At 54.7% G+C, this 13,027-nt stretch overlaps 1 protein-coding gene across 8 annotated transcripts in view; it reads right to left on the bottom strand.

Annotated features, from left to right (window-relative positions):
- Positions 1-13,027, bottom strand: part of MSI2 (musashi RNA binding protein 2) — a 393,052-nt gene that overhangs the window by 39,280 nt on the left and 340,745 nt on the right. For 7 of the 8 annotated variants that reach the window (XR_014257254.1, XM_082440130.1, XM_082440127.1 and 4 more), the window contains exon 10: positions 10,216-10,290. Coding sequence is in view for 7 of the 8 variants with exons in the window: in XM_082440130.1 (XP_082296256.1) it covers positions 10,216-10,290 (75 nt within the window). In the remaining variant the exon portion in view is untranslated. Of the gene's footprint in view, positions 1-5,156; positions 6,579-10,215; positions 10,291-13,027 lie in introns of those variants that run through there. The other variant, XM_082440133.1, reaches the window with a different exon arrangement.

Here is a 13,027-nt window from a genome sequence, read left to right as displayed (position 1 = left end):
CGAGGGGGGTCAGCAGCTGCACTCTCGCTCTCCTGTCCTCCTCTAGGTGACTGCATCTGGGCGAGGCTCTTGGACGCAAAGGAAGCCAGCCCTGGGCAGCCAGCACCCAGGGCCCACTGGGCCAGCTCAGTGCAATCCACAGAGACCCCGACAGGGAACAGCCTAAGGCAACGATAGGGACAGCGCCCCTGGTCCACAAAGTGTCTGCCCGTGATTCTCTATGTCTGGGAAGAAGTGGCATCAGCTTCTCAGTGCTAAAGTCTGTTGTCCAGCTGTCCTGGCCCAGGTAATAGGACAGCACCTGACCAGATGGGGGCCACGGAATCATCAACAGAGGTAGGAATGCTAGGGAGGGAAGCCATGTAATGCTTTTGGGCCCTTACACTTGCTAATCCCTGGACATGGAGTACCCTTCCCTCATTGGCTGCATGGCAGATTTCTATTTGCACCTCAAAACCCAGTTCAGATGGTGCCCCTTCCTGAAAGCTTTCCAGGCAGTCAGTGACTCCCCAATCCTGCCACCCCTCCCCCCCAGTCAGACCACGTAGGGATACATCTGGCTGCCTGTGCGACGCCCCTCCAGGCTCTGACCGCCTCACTCGTTTGCACAGGATCCCCTCCCAATGCCCAGAGAAGATCTAGCCCCGGGCAGGTCCTGATGACACCGTCCAGCACACTACAGAGAATGCGCTCTCATGGTCCACCCCCAACTGAAGGCACAGGGAGCACAGGCGGTGACCCCATTGGCTGGGGTCTCTCTGAGGCAGGGGATCCAAGCTGACCTGGACTCAGGGAAAATATCTCGGGGTAGGACTCTGCTCTGTCTTTTCAGCCTGGGGAGAAGGAGGGAGTGGGGGGCCCATCTTGGCCTTCTGGTTTGTCCTTGGCTGTCCTGGAGGCATGAGTTGCCCATCCCTCAGGCCTGGCACTGCCATCTGCCTATAATCTCACACTCTATTATTTGTTGTTGTTGTTGTTTTGGTTTTTTTAATGCCTGGTCAGTGACCCTCTCAACAACCCGTGAGGAAGGGGACAAGACAAGGAGATCAATAGCCCCATTGGACAGATGGGGAAACTGAGGCCCAGAGGTGGCCTTACTATCCCAGCAAGCTGGGGGCAAGAACTCAGTCTCCCGACTTCCCTCCTGAGAACCGGGGGCTCTGGCTTTGGCACCCCGAGTCACGTTTCCCTTTTTCATGCAGAGGAGTTTCAAGAGGCATGGAAACCTGATTGAAAGTGAAACCCGCAATCCCGTCAATTCAGACTGCTCCAATTCATTTCCGCAAACATTTATTAAGTGCCTATTAGGCACCATGCTCTGCTTTCATCATCTGGGAATAGCGTCAGCTCCTGATTTTCTACCCGACGGGAGGAGCGTGGGAGGGCGGCCCATCCACAGCTCATGCCAGAATCGGGGGTGTGCTGCTGAATTTTACTTCCTCATTTTCTTTTAAAGCAGCAGCTACACTGTCCTGACTAAGCCTGACTTTAATATTCAAATGAGGGATAAGCCCCCAGTACCCACAGGGCCAGGTGGCGTGGGAGTGGGCTGGCCACAGGAAGAGCTGGCTTGTGATTTCAAATCTGCCTGTGGATCCAATCTGTGAAGGGGGTAATCCCTAGAGATGAAGCTCAGGGCTGGAGGGAGGTGCAGGTTAGAGGGCTGGTGATGAAGCAGATGTGTGCGGGCTGCCGCGTCAGGCGGGGCTTCCCTTTACAAGGGAGCGTTTCTGTTTAGAGTGCTGAAACATCTAGCTGCGGGCGCCTGGGACTGTGGGCATGTCAACGGACCCGGGAAGCCGACCATCCCATCCTGGCATGTCAAGATGGGCTCCACTACCAGTGAGGAGTCCACTACCACTCGCTGGGTGGGCTCCGTTCTGGAACCCAGCCAGAAGCACCGAGCCAGGCAGCACCGGCAGGGCTGAGGACCTACCACGTCAGGGTGTACCAGGGTTCCCCCTGAGGGCATTTCTGGGGTAGGGGGTGAGGAAAGAGCCCCTTACGAACTTAAGTAGAGGAAAGTCCTAAGGTTTAAACAGACACCCAAGCGAGGGGTCATCCCAAGCCACTGGTTTTATGATTCCACCACAGTGGCCCTGGAATCACCTCCCCTGACAGAGTCACAGAGGCTGGGAGGGAGGCCTGTTCCTCTCTCTTCAAGAGCCTGACCAGAAAAAGCATAACTTTTTCTGGTGGGAGTACGAGCACAGGTTTCCCGAGTGGGGGCTGAGCGCAAGGGTCTCCGCCACGTGGGTGGGCTGGGGAGGGGTGGACGGAAGGCCTCTGGAGTCACTCCCCGCAGTGGCCCCGGTTATCCATCCAGGCAGGGCCCCAGGCCTTTGGCGTGGCAGCTATCAGCACGTCTGAACACTTCACACATGTCGTAAACCGGACGGAACGGACAGGTGGGTGTGAGCTGGCTCAGGAAGCAGCCCCTTGCCCGTGGCTGCTTTCCCCAGTCATCTGGCATAAGGCAAACTCCTTCCCCTTCCAAAAACTCGGGCTCTCTTCACTCTGCTCTCCACATTCAAGCCACGGCCCTCAGGATAAGACAGAACACTAAGACTTGGTCTTTGCTCAAAGACTAGACGATGTGACCGAAAGTTACACTGCAGAGCCACAACTGAAGATGGGCTACAGCAGCTTCTCCGCCAGAGAGAACAGGATAACCTTGAGCTATGGCACCGCTCCTCAGACCACACCTCCTCCCTCGGTGTGGAACAGAATCATCATCTTTTAGAGGGACCAAAAATCAACCAGCACCTGAGAACCATCCATCATTAGACTGGAAACGTGGAAGGCAAAATACGTGGTGAGCAGTTGTGAGCTCCGGATCCAGCAACCATGCAGGCATCACTAATTAACCACAGCTCCCTTTCTGCTGAGCTAAGACTTGGCCTCAAGACCATTCTTAGCCAGTGCTCCGGGAAGCCAGTCCCCATCAGTCAATGTCAGCACCTGTTTTCTATCACTGAGGAGGTAGAAGCACAAACTGGCACTTCCAGAACCAGAGTCCCAGGGTTTCCCCGCCTGGAACCTGTACCACCCGGCTGTTCCCACACAATCATCCTAGGAGGGAGGTGGGAGCACCGAGCCAGGGATGCTAGCCTGACTCTCCTGGCCGCCCCGAGGGCCCTGTGTCTGAGGTCACTTCAGTAGCCAAGGCTGTGGCTCACTTCTTTGGCGGTTGGGGCCGCATTAACCCTGCTGTCCCAGTAGAGCTGAAAGACCCCCAAAGGGCCACAGCCAACCTGAGGCAGGGGGAGAGGAACAGAGCCCAGAGAGGAGGAGGCAGAGAGGAGGAGGGGCAGTGCAGAAAGAGGGGAGCATTCTTTTGAACTCATCCACATGGGTCCCTCACTGGCAACCCCCACCACCACCTCTCCAAACCCCTTCTGACTCACTTTGGAAATCTGACCGCATCACTCCTCTACCTAAAATCCCCTAAGGGTTTTTCATGTGTTTTGTGGATCAAATGTGAATTCTGGAACCTGCCCCCCTTTCTAACCTTGTCTCCCCTGACCCACCCCCACCCCATTAACTGCTCTTAATCCCTGGGACCTGCACTGCAGCCCCTTTCAGGTTTGTGGCAGAGATTGCTAAGTGTCCCCTAATAAATATTTCACTCTTCTTCCTTAATACCAGAATCCTGTTTTTAGCTGGCACATGGTTACCAGGAATAAAGACATTCCTGAGGTTCCTTTGCAGCTAAAAGTGGCCATGTGACTAAGGCCTGACCAACGGGATCTAAGCAGAGTGCCACACGTAACTTCTAAGAAGTGTTATTAAAGGGAAGAGATGTGTTCTTCTGGGATGAGTACGTAATGGCTGGAGCTTGAGCAGCCTTCTTAGTCTATAAGATGGAGTCTTACATTGAAGAGAATAGGACACAAAGATAAAAGAAACCCAGACCCTTGACAACTGTGGAGCCACATCCAGGCTTCTTTCACATTGGAGAGAAAAAACAAATTCTTATTTTGCCTAGGCATTATTATAATGCATTTTCTTTCTTTTAAAAAAATACTTGATTCAGTGCCTAAGCATGTCATTTCTCTACCTGGGATACACTTCCTTCTCTTCTTTACCCAGCTAATTTTATTTGACTTTGTAAGACCCAGTAGTGGTGTCACCCCAGGCAGGACCAGCAGCCTGTCTTTGTCCCCTTATAGCAGAGAGAGGTTCCCTCTCTCTAGCTAAGCACCTGTCCCGTGATGCTCAATGGGTTTGATCACTGGCTCTCTCCCTCAGCTGGACCATGAGCATCCTGAAGGAGCTAGCCTTATTCATGTCCAGATATTTAGTACCTAATCCACTGCCTGATGATCAGTACGTGGGGAGGGGGGAAGGGAAGAGGAGGGGTGAAGCAAGAAGTCCCAGCAACTCCCTTGGGGATTCTCAATCATTCCTTTCACTGATAAGTAAATCCACCAGCAGGCAGCTTCATTGGGGGTGACGAGGAAGAGAAAACCACTCTGGAGAGTGGTAGAATAAGACCACCAATGCCCACTGTTTCTGAAACTTCCAGTTGTATAGCATTCACCAATTTATAAGGCATGTTCACATATACACATTACCCTAGGTAATTCTAAAAACCTAACTCACTAGGCACTATTATAATCCCGAGGGCTCAGAGGGCTAAGTCACTTGCTCAAGGTCACATGGCTACTATGGGGCCAAGTGGCACCTGGAAATGAGACCTTCTAGCTTCATGTCCAGCAACACAGGTGCCTCCTCGGACCTGCACCGTACAGGGGAGTTAGGAAAGCAAGCTACGTGCAAACCACACGTGGGCAGGTGTGCACAGTGCGTGCATGGGCTCACACACACCTGGTGCACAGATGCGAGGGGCTCCAGATGTTCAGTGGCATTTTCACTTGAGGGCAGGGGGCGATGGCAGAGGAAGGGGCGTGGGAGCGGACCGAGCAGCTGCTGCATGCAAACGCTCTGCCACGGCTCAAGGACAGGGCCACCTCGAGCAAGTGCAGGGGACACGAGGAAGCAGAGAGGGCTGGGGACAGGCGGCAGCCAGGGGGAGTGCGCATGCTTTCAGAAACCGCACTAGGCTGTCACTGGTACCGGTTATTCAGTGCGTTCACCTCCCCCGGAGCGAGAGCAGGACACTGTCAGGCTAAGAGACGGCAGCACACAGCATGTCCGTGGTAAACAATTTATTTTTCTACCTCAGTTGCTTACAGGGGTAAAAATAAAACGGCAATAGGGAGAAGCACAGACGAACTATTTACAGAGATGAAGAAAATTCACAACAGCTAAAACGTCTGTGAGGCAAGCATACTAGGACAAGTTCACCAAAGCAAAGCAATTCATAGCAGAACAAAATAAAGAGGAAAAAAAGCCATACAGATTAAAAAGAAAAAATAGCACTTATGAAAAAGCCTGAGGGAAAATAAAAGGAAAGTAACCAATGATTACATCAAGCATCTTTAATGAGATGAACACAACTGCACAGGTTGGGTCTAAAGGACACTGACATTCAAAAGGAGGGACTGAATGCATCCGACGGAAGCACGCAGGTCGCTTCTCACAAACCCTGAGCGTGAACAAGGGGTGACTCTTGAGGGCCCAACTGAGCTGTACTTCGTTAATCCAAGAGAGCGGGGAAGTGGACGGCTCAGGATCATTGGGAAAGGAAGCCCTTCTGGGGGTGACCATCGGGGGTACCGACCTGATCAGGATAGACACTCTGTGTTCGTGCCCTCTGACCCCAGTGGGCCAAGAGGCCCTTGATGCCAGCAGGGAATGCAAGGCCAGTAGGCAGCGAGGTGAGGGCAGAGGTGCTAGGGAAAGAGGGACCCAGTGTGGATCGGTGCCCACGGGGCCTGAGATGTGGTGGCAGCACCTGGGTGCCTCCACTGTCCCTTCCCGAAGACAGATGTGTATTATTATAGCAACAACCACTGAGGGACTGGCCCCCAAAGACAAAGACAACCAGATAATGTTTATATAATTTTTCTACCAGATTAGATCGTTCACATTAGTATTTATACAATAGTCTCTGTGTGTGTGTGTGTGTGTGTGTTCACTTCTGGTTCTGTCCGCCATAGGACATAGGTGCTCCAAGTCACATATCCCCAACCCCTGTGGGCACCAGCACTTAAAAGCTCACCCATGAAATGCCTCAACAAGCCTATTTGGTAATTATTTAAAATAATTTAATTATTTAAAATAATTAGATTCCCTTGAGGAAGGCTCTACAAAGTTTGTGAGAAGTTTCCCTCTGGCCCCATTACATTCTGGGAGGGTGGCAGGTGGAATGCGTGGGTGGGTTTTCACAGTGCATACGAGAAGCAAACTGGGAGGGGACTGGAGAATAAAATTGCTTTTAAAAAACTGAGAGAAGCATTGAGGACAGGAGTCTTTTCCAAGAATTACAAATGAGAAAAAGAACATTCGTTCCAACAGGCAGCTACGACAGTGTTCAGTGGGCACTGACAGCAGTGGGGTGGCCCCGGCAGGGACTGGGTCCTCTCTCTAGTAATGGTAGCAAACCCCAATTTGTTATGCCTCTCTTAAGAGCTAGTTGATAAAAATTATGTCTTGTGAAATCGGCAAATAGTCTGCAAAGTGAAATAAGAACAGAAATTAACAGATTGAACTGAAATGAGGGTCCAGAGGGGGAAAAAGAGAGAAGACCACCGCTCAGGATCGTAATAAGTCCGGTCCCCACACCGATCCACGAGGGCTGGGCTGGGGGTGAGGGGCACGCGGTGGACCATCTGGGCTTGGGAAGAAGGAGCCACGTCCACGGTGGCTGATCACCACCCAGTCTTTCTGGAAGAGAACTACTCCCTACTCTAATAGTCATCTGAAGCCCATAGCCCCCTTTATTGGAGCAGCTCTCCTTTATTTTCATAGAAGCCTAAAGGTGGGCAGAGACAGGCATTTCTTAACACCACCTGTGCAACCAGAAAGGTCTGCAGCAAGCCCAGGTCACACAGGTAAAGCAGGGACACCAGCAGATGAGACGGGGATTCACAGAAAAGGCCAACTCAGGTGAAGAGGCGGCACCTTCCTGCAGGGGACGCCGGACACTCGGTGTGTGGTGAGGACACACAGGATGCAGACCTCAGCAGCCCTCCAGGACGGGGGTGTCCTTCCGCTGCTCTTAGCTACCTCGCATCACCCCACAGGATGGATTCAGGAAGGGCTGGGAGGGGTGCGGGCGGTACACGCATCACAAGAGAGACGAGGTGGGCAGTGGGTGAAGTGGGCACCACTGAGAACATGGAAAAGAAAGACCACGAAGAAAAGACACCAGGGCAGCTTGGTGGTGATGAGACCAGCTGTGCTGACGTCGCTGACTCACAGGCATGGGGAGGTGGTCAGCGGAGCCGCCCTGACAGGGGCGAGGAGAGGGCAGAGTTGGGCTGCCCTCCCCTGGGTCACCCCTCTGCACCCCAGCCCCCTTGGCCAGATCCACTGAAGACATTCCTTACTGGCACGGGGCAAGAGACTCACGTCAGAATGCTGCAAAGCTTTCCTGCCCCTGAGGCCGAGGCTCCAGCAGGAGTCTGGAAAACCACAGGGGCCTACCTGGGCTCTGTGTGCTAGAGTCCTTGGCTGCTGGAGGCTCCTGGACAGCAGACAGAGCTGCCTTTCCACAGGAGGCCACTCCTCCAGGGGCAGGGTCACCCCAAGCCCATTCCATGTCCCTTTACCACCACCCTCCCACCGGCTCTGTTCCCAAAGCCCTGGCTTGTGGTGAAGGGCTAGGCATCTGGGGGACCCCATCTCATCCTACCCAGCCTCGGTTGGTCACTCTTGCATCCCTGTCTATCCTGCATACGTGTTTATCTAGGGCAGACCCAAGGATGCAGGTCCCTGAGACACAATTCAACCAGATATTTCCTGGGCTGGCTCATGGGGCCCCGAGGGCAGGTTCTCAGATGAGACGGGGGCCTGAGCAAGGGGTCCACTGTGTCACCCCTCCCCCAAATTATACCGTGTTAGGATCCCTAACTGTGTCTGCTGGGACTAGTGCTACACTGAGGGGGCAATGGCAACCTGGTTGTGAAGGGAGGTAGGCTGCACCAAGTGCACAGAGCAGCAAGGCACTCTCTCCGAGCCAGGATGTGTGACCCTGCACATCTTCTTATCCCCTGGGGAGGAAGGTAGGGGAGGGAAGAAGAGGAAAGCCTTCCCCCAAACTACCACCAGCTTCTGGGCTGAGCAGGACAGGCAAGGAATGGAGAACAGGGACGGTGACACACAAGGTCTCCCCAGGAGAGGCAGTGCACGCATGCATGTGCGTGTGGGGACCAAGCACCCCTCATCATAACACACCTCTTCATGTAGGCTCTGGAAGAGCTCCATCCAACAGAACTCTATGTGGTGATGGAAACGTTTTATATTCTGCACAGACAGTAGCCACTAGCCACGTGGCTGCTGAGTAACTGAAGTGTGGCTAGTGTGGCCGAGGTACTGAATTTTCCATCTTACTTAATTTTACTTAAGTTAAATTTAAACCTTAGTAGCTGCATGTGGCTAGTGTGACGTACTGGACAGACGGATGCTAGGAAGATGATGGGGTATGGCCGTTGAGACCCAGGCCGCCTGGGTCCCGATCCTGGCCCTGCCCCTTACTGGTTGTGACCCCTTGAACAGGGTTTCTACCTCTCCAGGCTTCAGAGTCCCCATCTGTAGAGGGAAAATCTAGAGGAGGTGCAGACCGTGCCTGGCCCGGTGCTGGCTTCTCAGCTTGTGGTGTCTGGTGTCCTGCTTGGAGAGGCCCGTGGCCACCTGAGCTGCCACGTGCAGCAGAGAAGCGGTGCGGAGGGCTCCCTTGGGGCAGCTGAGGATGCTTGCTGAGGGGCCCATCCTGGTGGGGAAACCACCCGGCCCAGGGGACACACTTGTGGGCAAGTCCCCCCACTCACCCCCCTCCACCTGAACTTCTGCTACTGTACCTGCTGTTCTCTTCCGCCTCCCCCGCAATCAGAAAGGTGCACGGACCCCAGCGACCATCCTGCCCAAACCCCTCACTTCCAGAAGACAAAAGAGAGGCCCCGAGATGCTGGGTGACCTGCCTATGGTCATGGGCAGCCAGGACAAGAGCCTAGGGCTTCTGTTGATGATTGAGGATCTGTCCCCCATAGAGCATGGCTCTCAGTGTCCCACATGCCTGCTGACCTCCCCCGACACACCCTTCCCCACCCGAAGCTCAGTCTGAGGCACAGGTGGGACCGGCCCCTCGCACGCCGCGCGCCCGGCCCTCCACTGCCTTCAGAGCGCCGTCCCCCCAGGGCCATGTCCTGCTCGCCTTGCCGCCTCGCAGCTCAGGCCTCCGGGTTTGGCAGGATGACCAACCAGGAGTGGAAGCCCAGCTCCCTAGCGGCCCCTCCCAAGACACAGAACCAAGAGGGCAGAACTCTGCTCCTAGCATCTTTTCTACACCCCCCAGCTGTCCTCAGAACACAGACACCCCCGAGCACCTCAGTACATTCTTGCTGTACTCCAGGTCTGGGGAAGGCTGGCTTCCCCCCTTCTAGGGAGAAGCAAGCCCCATAAAACATCACTTCCTTCATGCCCCTCCCCCATCCCTGCAGGACCACGGCCCCCGCTGCCCCACAGGTTGGGGGTCCCAGGCCTCCCGGTTACATGGGAGCTAGAGCAGCCTGGGCACGTGAGTGGGTATCACCGGGCGCTCTGCCTTGAGTCTCTGACGCCCACATGGAGGGAGGGGAGAATCTAACCACCCCCCCGCCACCATCACTCAGGACAGAGAGCAGAGCCAAACCCAAGAGCACACCCAGCAACACAAATGTCAGAAGGGCACCGGAGCCGGAGGAGGGGAGGAAGGAAGGTGAGGTCTAGACAGCAAGGCACGTGAACGCTGGGGAGGCACAGGGAGACAGAAAACCCTGGGCGCCAAGTTCAGTCCCCTCCCCAAGGAGAGAGAACCTGGAAGAGGTTTCAGAAAAGGGAGGGCAAGCAGAGGGAGGGCTCCTGTCTTGGTTCTTTCCCTTCCCCCTACACGCCACTCTCAACGACCCGGGACCAGTGAAATACTTCAGTTAATCAGAAACTGGGCTGCATCCTGAGCTGGATACAAGGTCATGTGGATCTGAAACTTAGCACCTGTAGGTCATTTCGTGAATGGATGCATGCGTGAGTTGGTTCTCCTTAGGGGTCCCCCTCCCCCCAATGCAGCCCACCTCCCATGTCCCCAAAGCCCTGGGAGACAAAGCCACTCACCTGGGAACTGATAGCCATAGCTAGGAGCAAATCCAGGGTAGCCGCGGCCATAGGTTGCCACAAAGTTGGGGTAGCCTTGAACACAGAGAGAAAGACCACGTCGGTTAGTGCAGCTGCTTCAGGCTGGGGGAGTCCGAGGGAGGGCGGGAGTGAGACACAGTCCGAGATATTTTCCTCCACAAAATTACTTGTCTCCCGTGGGGGTCTTTACCCAGGGCCTGGGTCACCCCTTGCCCGTGGCTGGGGCACTGCTGTCAGCCTGCTGGTGATTAGCCTGTATTTGGGCCAAGAGACCCCCAAAGCCCACGCACTTTCTTGAACCTGCAGAGTAAATGCCACAGGTTAGCCCCAGACCCTCGGCCCGCGCCGGGCGCTGACATTTGCAGAGCTTACCCTCTATGTACTTTACCTTAAGGCTATTGACAGTAGGAGATTAAAGTCCTTCGCCAGCACCATGGACAGAGCATAAGGAACGCGGGGTGGGGTCACAGTCTAGGGGCAAAACTCGGGGCTGACTCTGTGCCTCTGGAAAAACACTGGGCCCAATGAGCCATGGCCCGGGGGACGCAGGGACCAAGCCACGTCCAAGCAGGGACACTCCACCGTATCTTCCCAGGGCCCTGGGAGAACAGGGAGGGCCGGGCTGTACTAAATGTGCACCACAAGCATGAACCCAAAGCCTCGACAGGCATTTCCCAGCAAGCATGCTCCTTCCAGGCACCCGTCCCAGCGGATTACCTGGGGGTGCTGGCTAACTGAGGGGTGTCTGTGGAAACCGCTGCTGGACTGGGCATGGGGTGCAGAGGAAAGTACTGGCAAGTTCTGGCGTCCCTGTGGTTGTCTCTGATCAGTTACCAGTTACCAGCCCCCCATGAGATGCCACTGCAGCTCCCTACCCTTCGTGGTGCCCACTCAGACCCTCACTCCTCACGTCCCGACTTCTTGAGTTCGGCTACAAAGAAGGCTGGGGTAGCCTTCTTGGACGGAAATTCCACTGGCCATAGGAGACCCATGGCTGCCCCGTTCCCAGCCTGCCAGGCTCCCTTTGCTTCCCTCCGCTCAATATAGAAGAAACTCAGTCCATTCACGCTCTTAAAATACCACCCTGGCCAGCCTGCCACCTACTTTACCACCACCACCATTGCCAGCCTGACTTCTGCTTTGACCTCTGAGCGGGACGCCTGTGGCTGTTTTCGGCTGCCCAGCACCTGAACCCCCTTCTCTGTGTTGGAGTCTTGGAGACAGGCCTGCCTCCCATCATGGAAGCAGAAAGGCCTCCCTCCTGCTCTTGCTGAGCCTGGCAGCTGGGAAGCAGACTGTGAACCTGGGCTGGGCCAGTGCAAGTCTTCTCCAGGTGCCAGCGGGGCAGAGGAGGGCGGACGGTTCAGAATCTATTCTGGCGTCAGCAGCAGAGCCCAGGGTCCATTGGTGGCAACAGTGGCCCCCTAACCAGGTCATTCCTGGGTTGTCCCTTGGTGGGGCTGTGGCTGACCGCCCAGCTCCCCAGTTCCTGCCTGTTCCCCAGCCTTCCTGGCACTTCTGTCCGTTGCCCAAGCCCCTTCCAATAATCTCTTTTACTGTTTCTAGCAGCCAGAGTAATTTCTGTTGCTTTGTCACCAAAACGCTAGTAGAAAGCTGCTCTGATGGGCGGGTTTAGGACTGTCTTCACGCCCACCAACCATAAGGCCGATAAGTGGCGGCTTTCCACGTCTCCTTGTGGCTCCGTACAGCAACTTGAACACCCTAAACCCAGGCTCTGGGGTCTCATCATCCACTTCCAAGGTGGGTTCTCACATGTCACGAGCATTTTCTGACCCTGCAGGTGACGGCTGAAGACCAGGATCATTCACTAGATTCCAGCTTGGGTGCAGCATCACGGGTTAGAGTTTGCGGGTCTTCCTGCTGCCTGTTCATAGCGCTTTTATGCTGACGGGGGTCCAGAAATGGGACCCACCCTCCTCCAGTTTCCTCTGCTTGCTGGTGCCACAGCTTTCACCTTGACCGGAAGATCTGTCATCAGACCTAAGACAGAAGTTTGCTGGACTAGACGTCAGGAGATGGGTTCCAGCCCTGCCTCTGGCCCACGGCCATGCCATTGGGGTTCTTCCCTTCCTTCTGGGAGCTTGAGTCTTGCCATCTGCAGAAAGCTTTGCAGGTCCCCCGAAGTGCTGATGGGCCCCAATTCTCAACAGAGACCAGCTGTGGCTCCTTTCCCTCACTTCGGCCAGAGCCTTTCCAAATCTGCAGTCACAGCTCACTGGCCAATTGATCTGTTTACACCCCACAAGGGTCTTGCTGCTTGCTCTTTCCGCATGAGTTTATTTCCCAGCACTTGGTGCCTTGCTGACAGAGGGATGCCCAGACCAACCAGGATGACCTGGCAGCTTTGTCCTGACTGCAGAGGAACAGACCCCAGTGAGTTGCTGAGCTCTGGCACCCAACGGGGAAAGAGAGACAGAGGGACAAAGAATAGGGACAGAGACGGGGACTCGGGTGCCTTAAGTGGACACACACATACTGGCTCCTTCCTTGGTATTTATTTCATGGCTGGCCAGCCCAATTCTCCTCCAAATTAATCACCTGCTATCAAATCAGATCTTTCAGCAATAGACTTCTTACCATTATTTCAACAATATTGATTAACGAATTATATGCAAACAGCCAAATCACTGCTGCCCAAGGGCTTTCCTAGTGAAAAATGACTCCTTTGCCTCTAACTTCAGTGCTGGGGGTCTTAAATATTTTAGTGTTAACGTGGCAACAAAAACCTAAGCCCATGTGTCACCTTCGAGACTCCCTCAGGGTGGGTGGG

The sequence above is a fragment of the Balaenoptera physalus genome (assembly GCF_965194825.1).
Source record: "Balaenoptera physalus genome assembly, chromosome: 20".
Taxonomy (NCBI): domain Eukaryota; kingdom Metazoa; phylum Chordata; class Mammalia; order Artiodactyla; family Balaenopteridae; genus Balaenoptera; species Balaenoptera physalus.
Note: the sequence above shows the minus strand (reverse complement) of the source record. Positions and strands in the feature narration are given on the sequence as shown.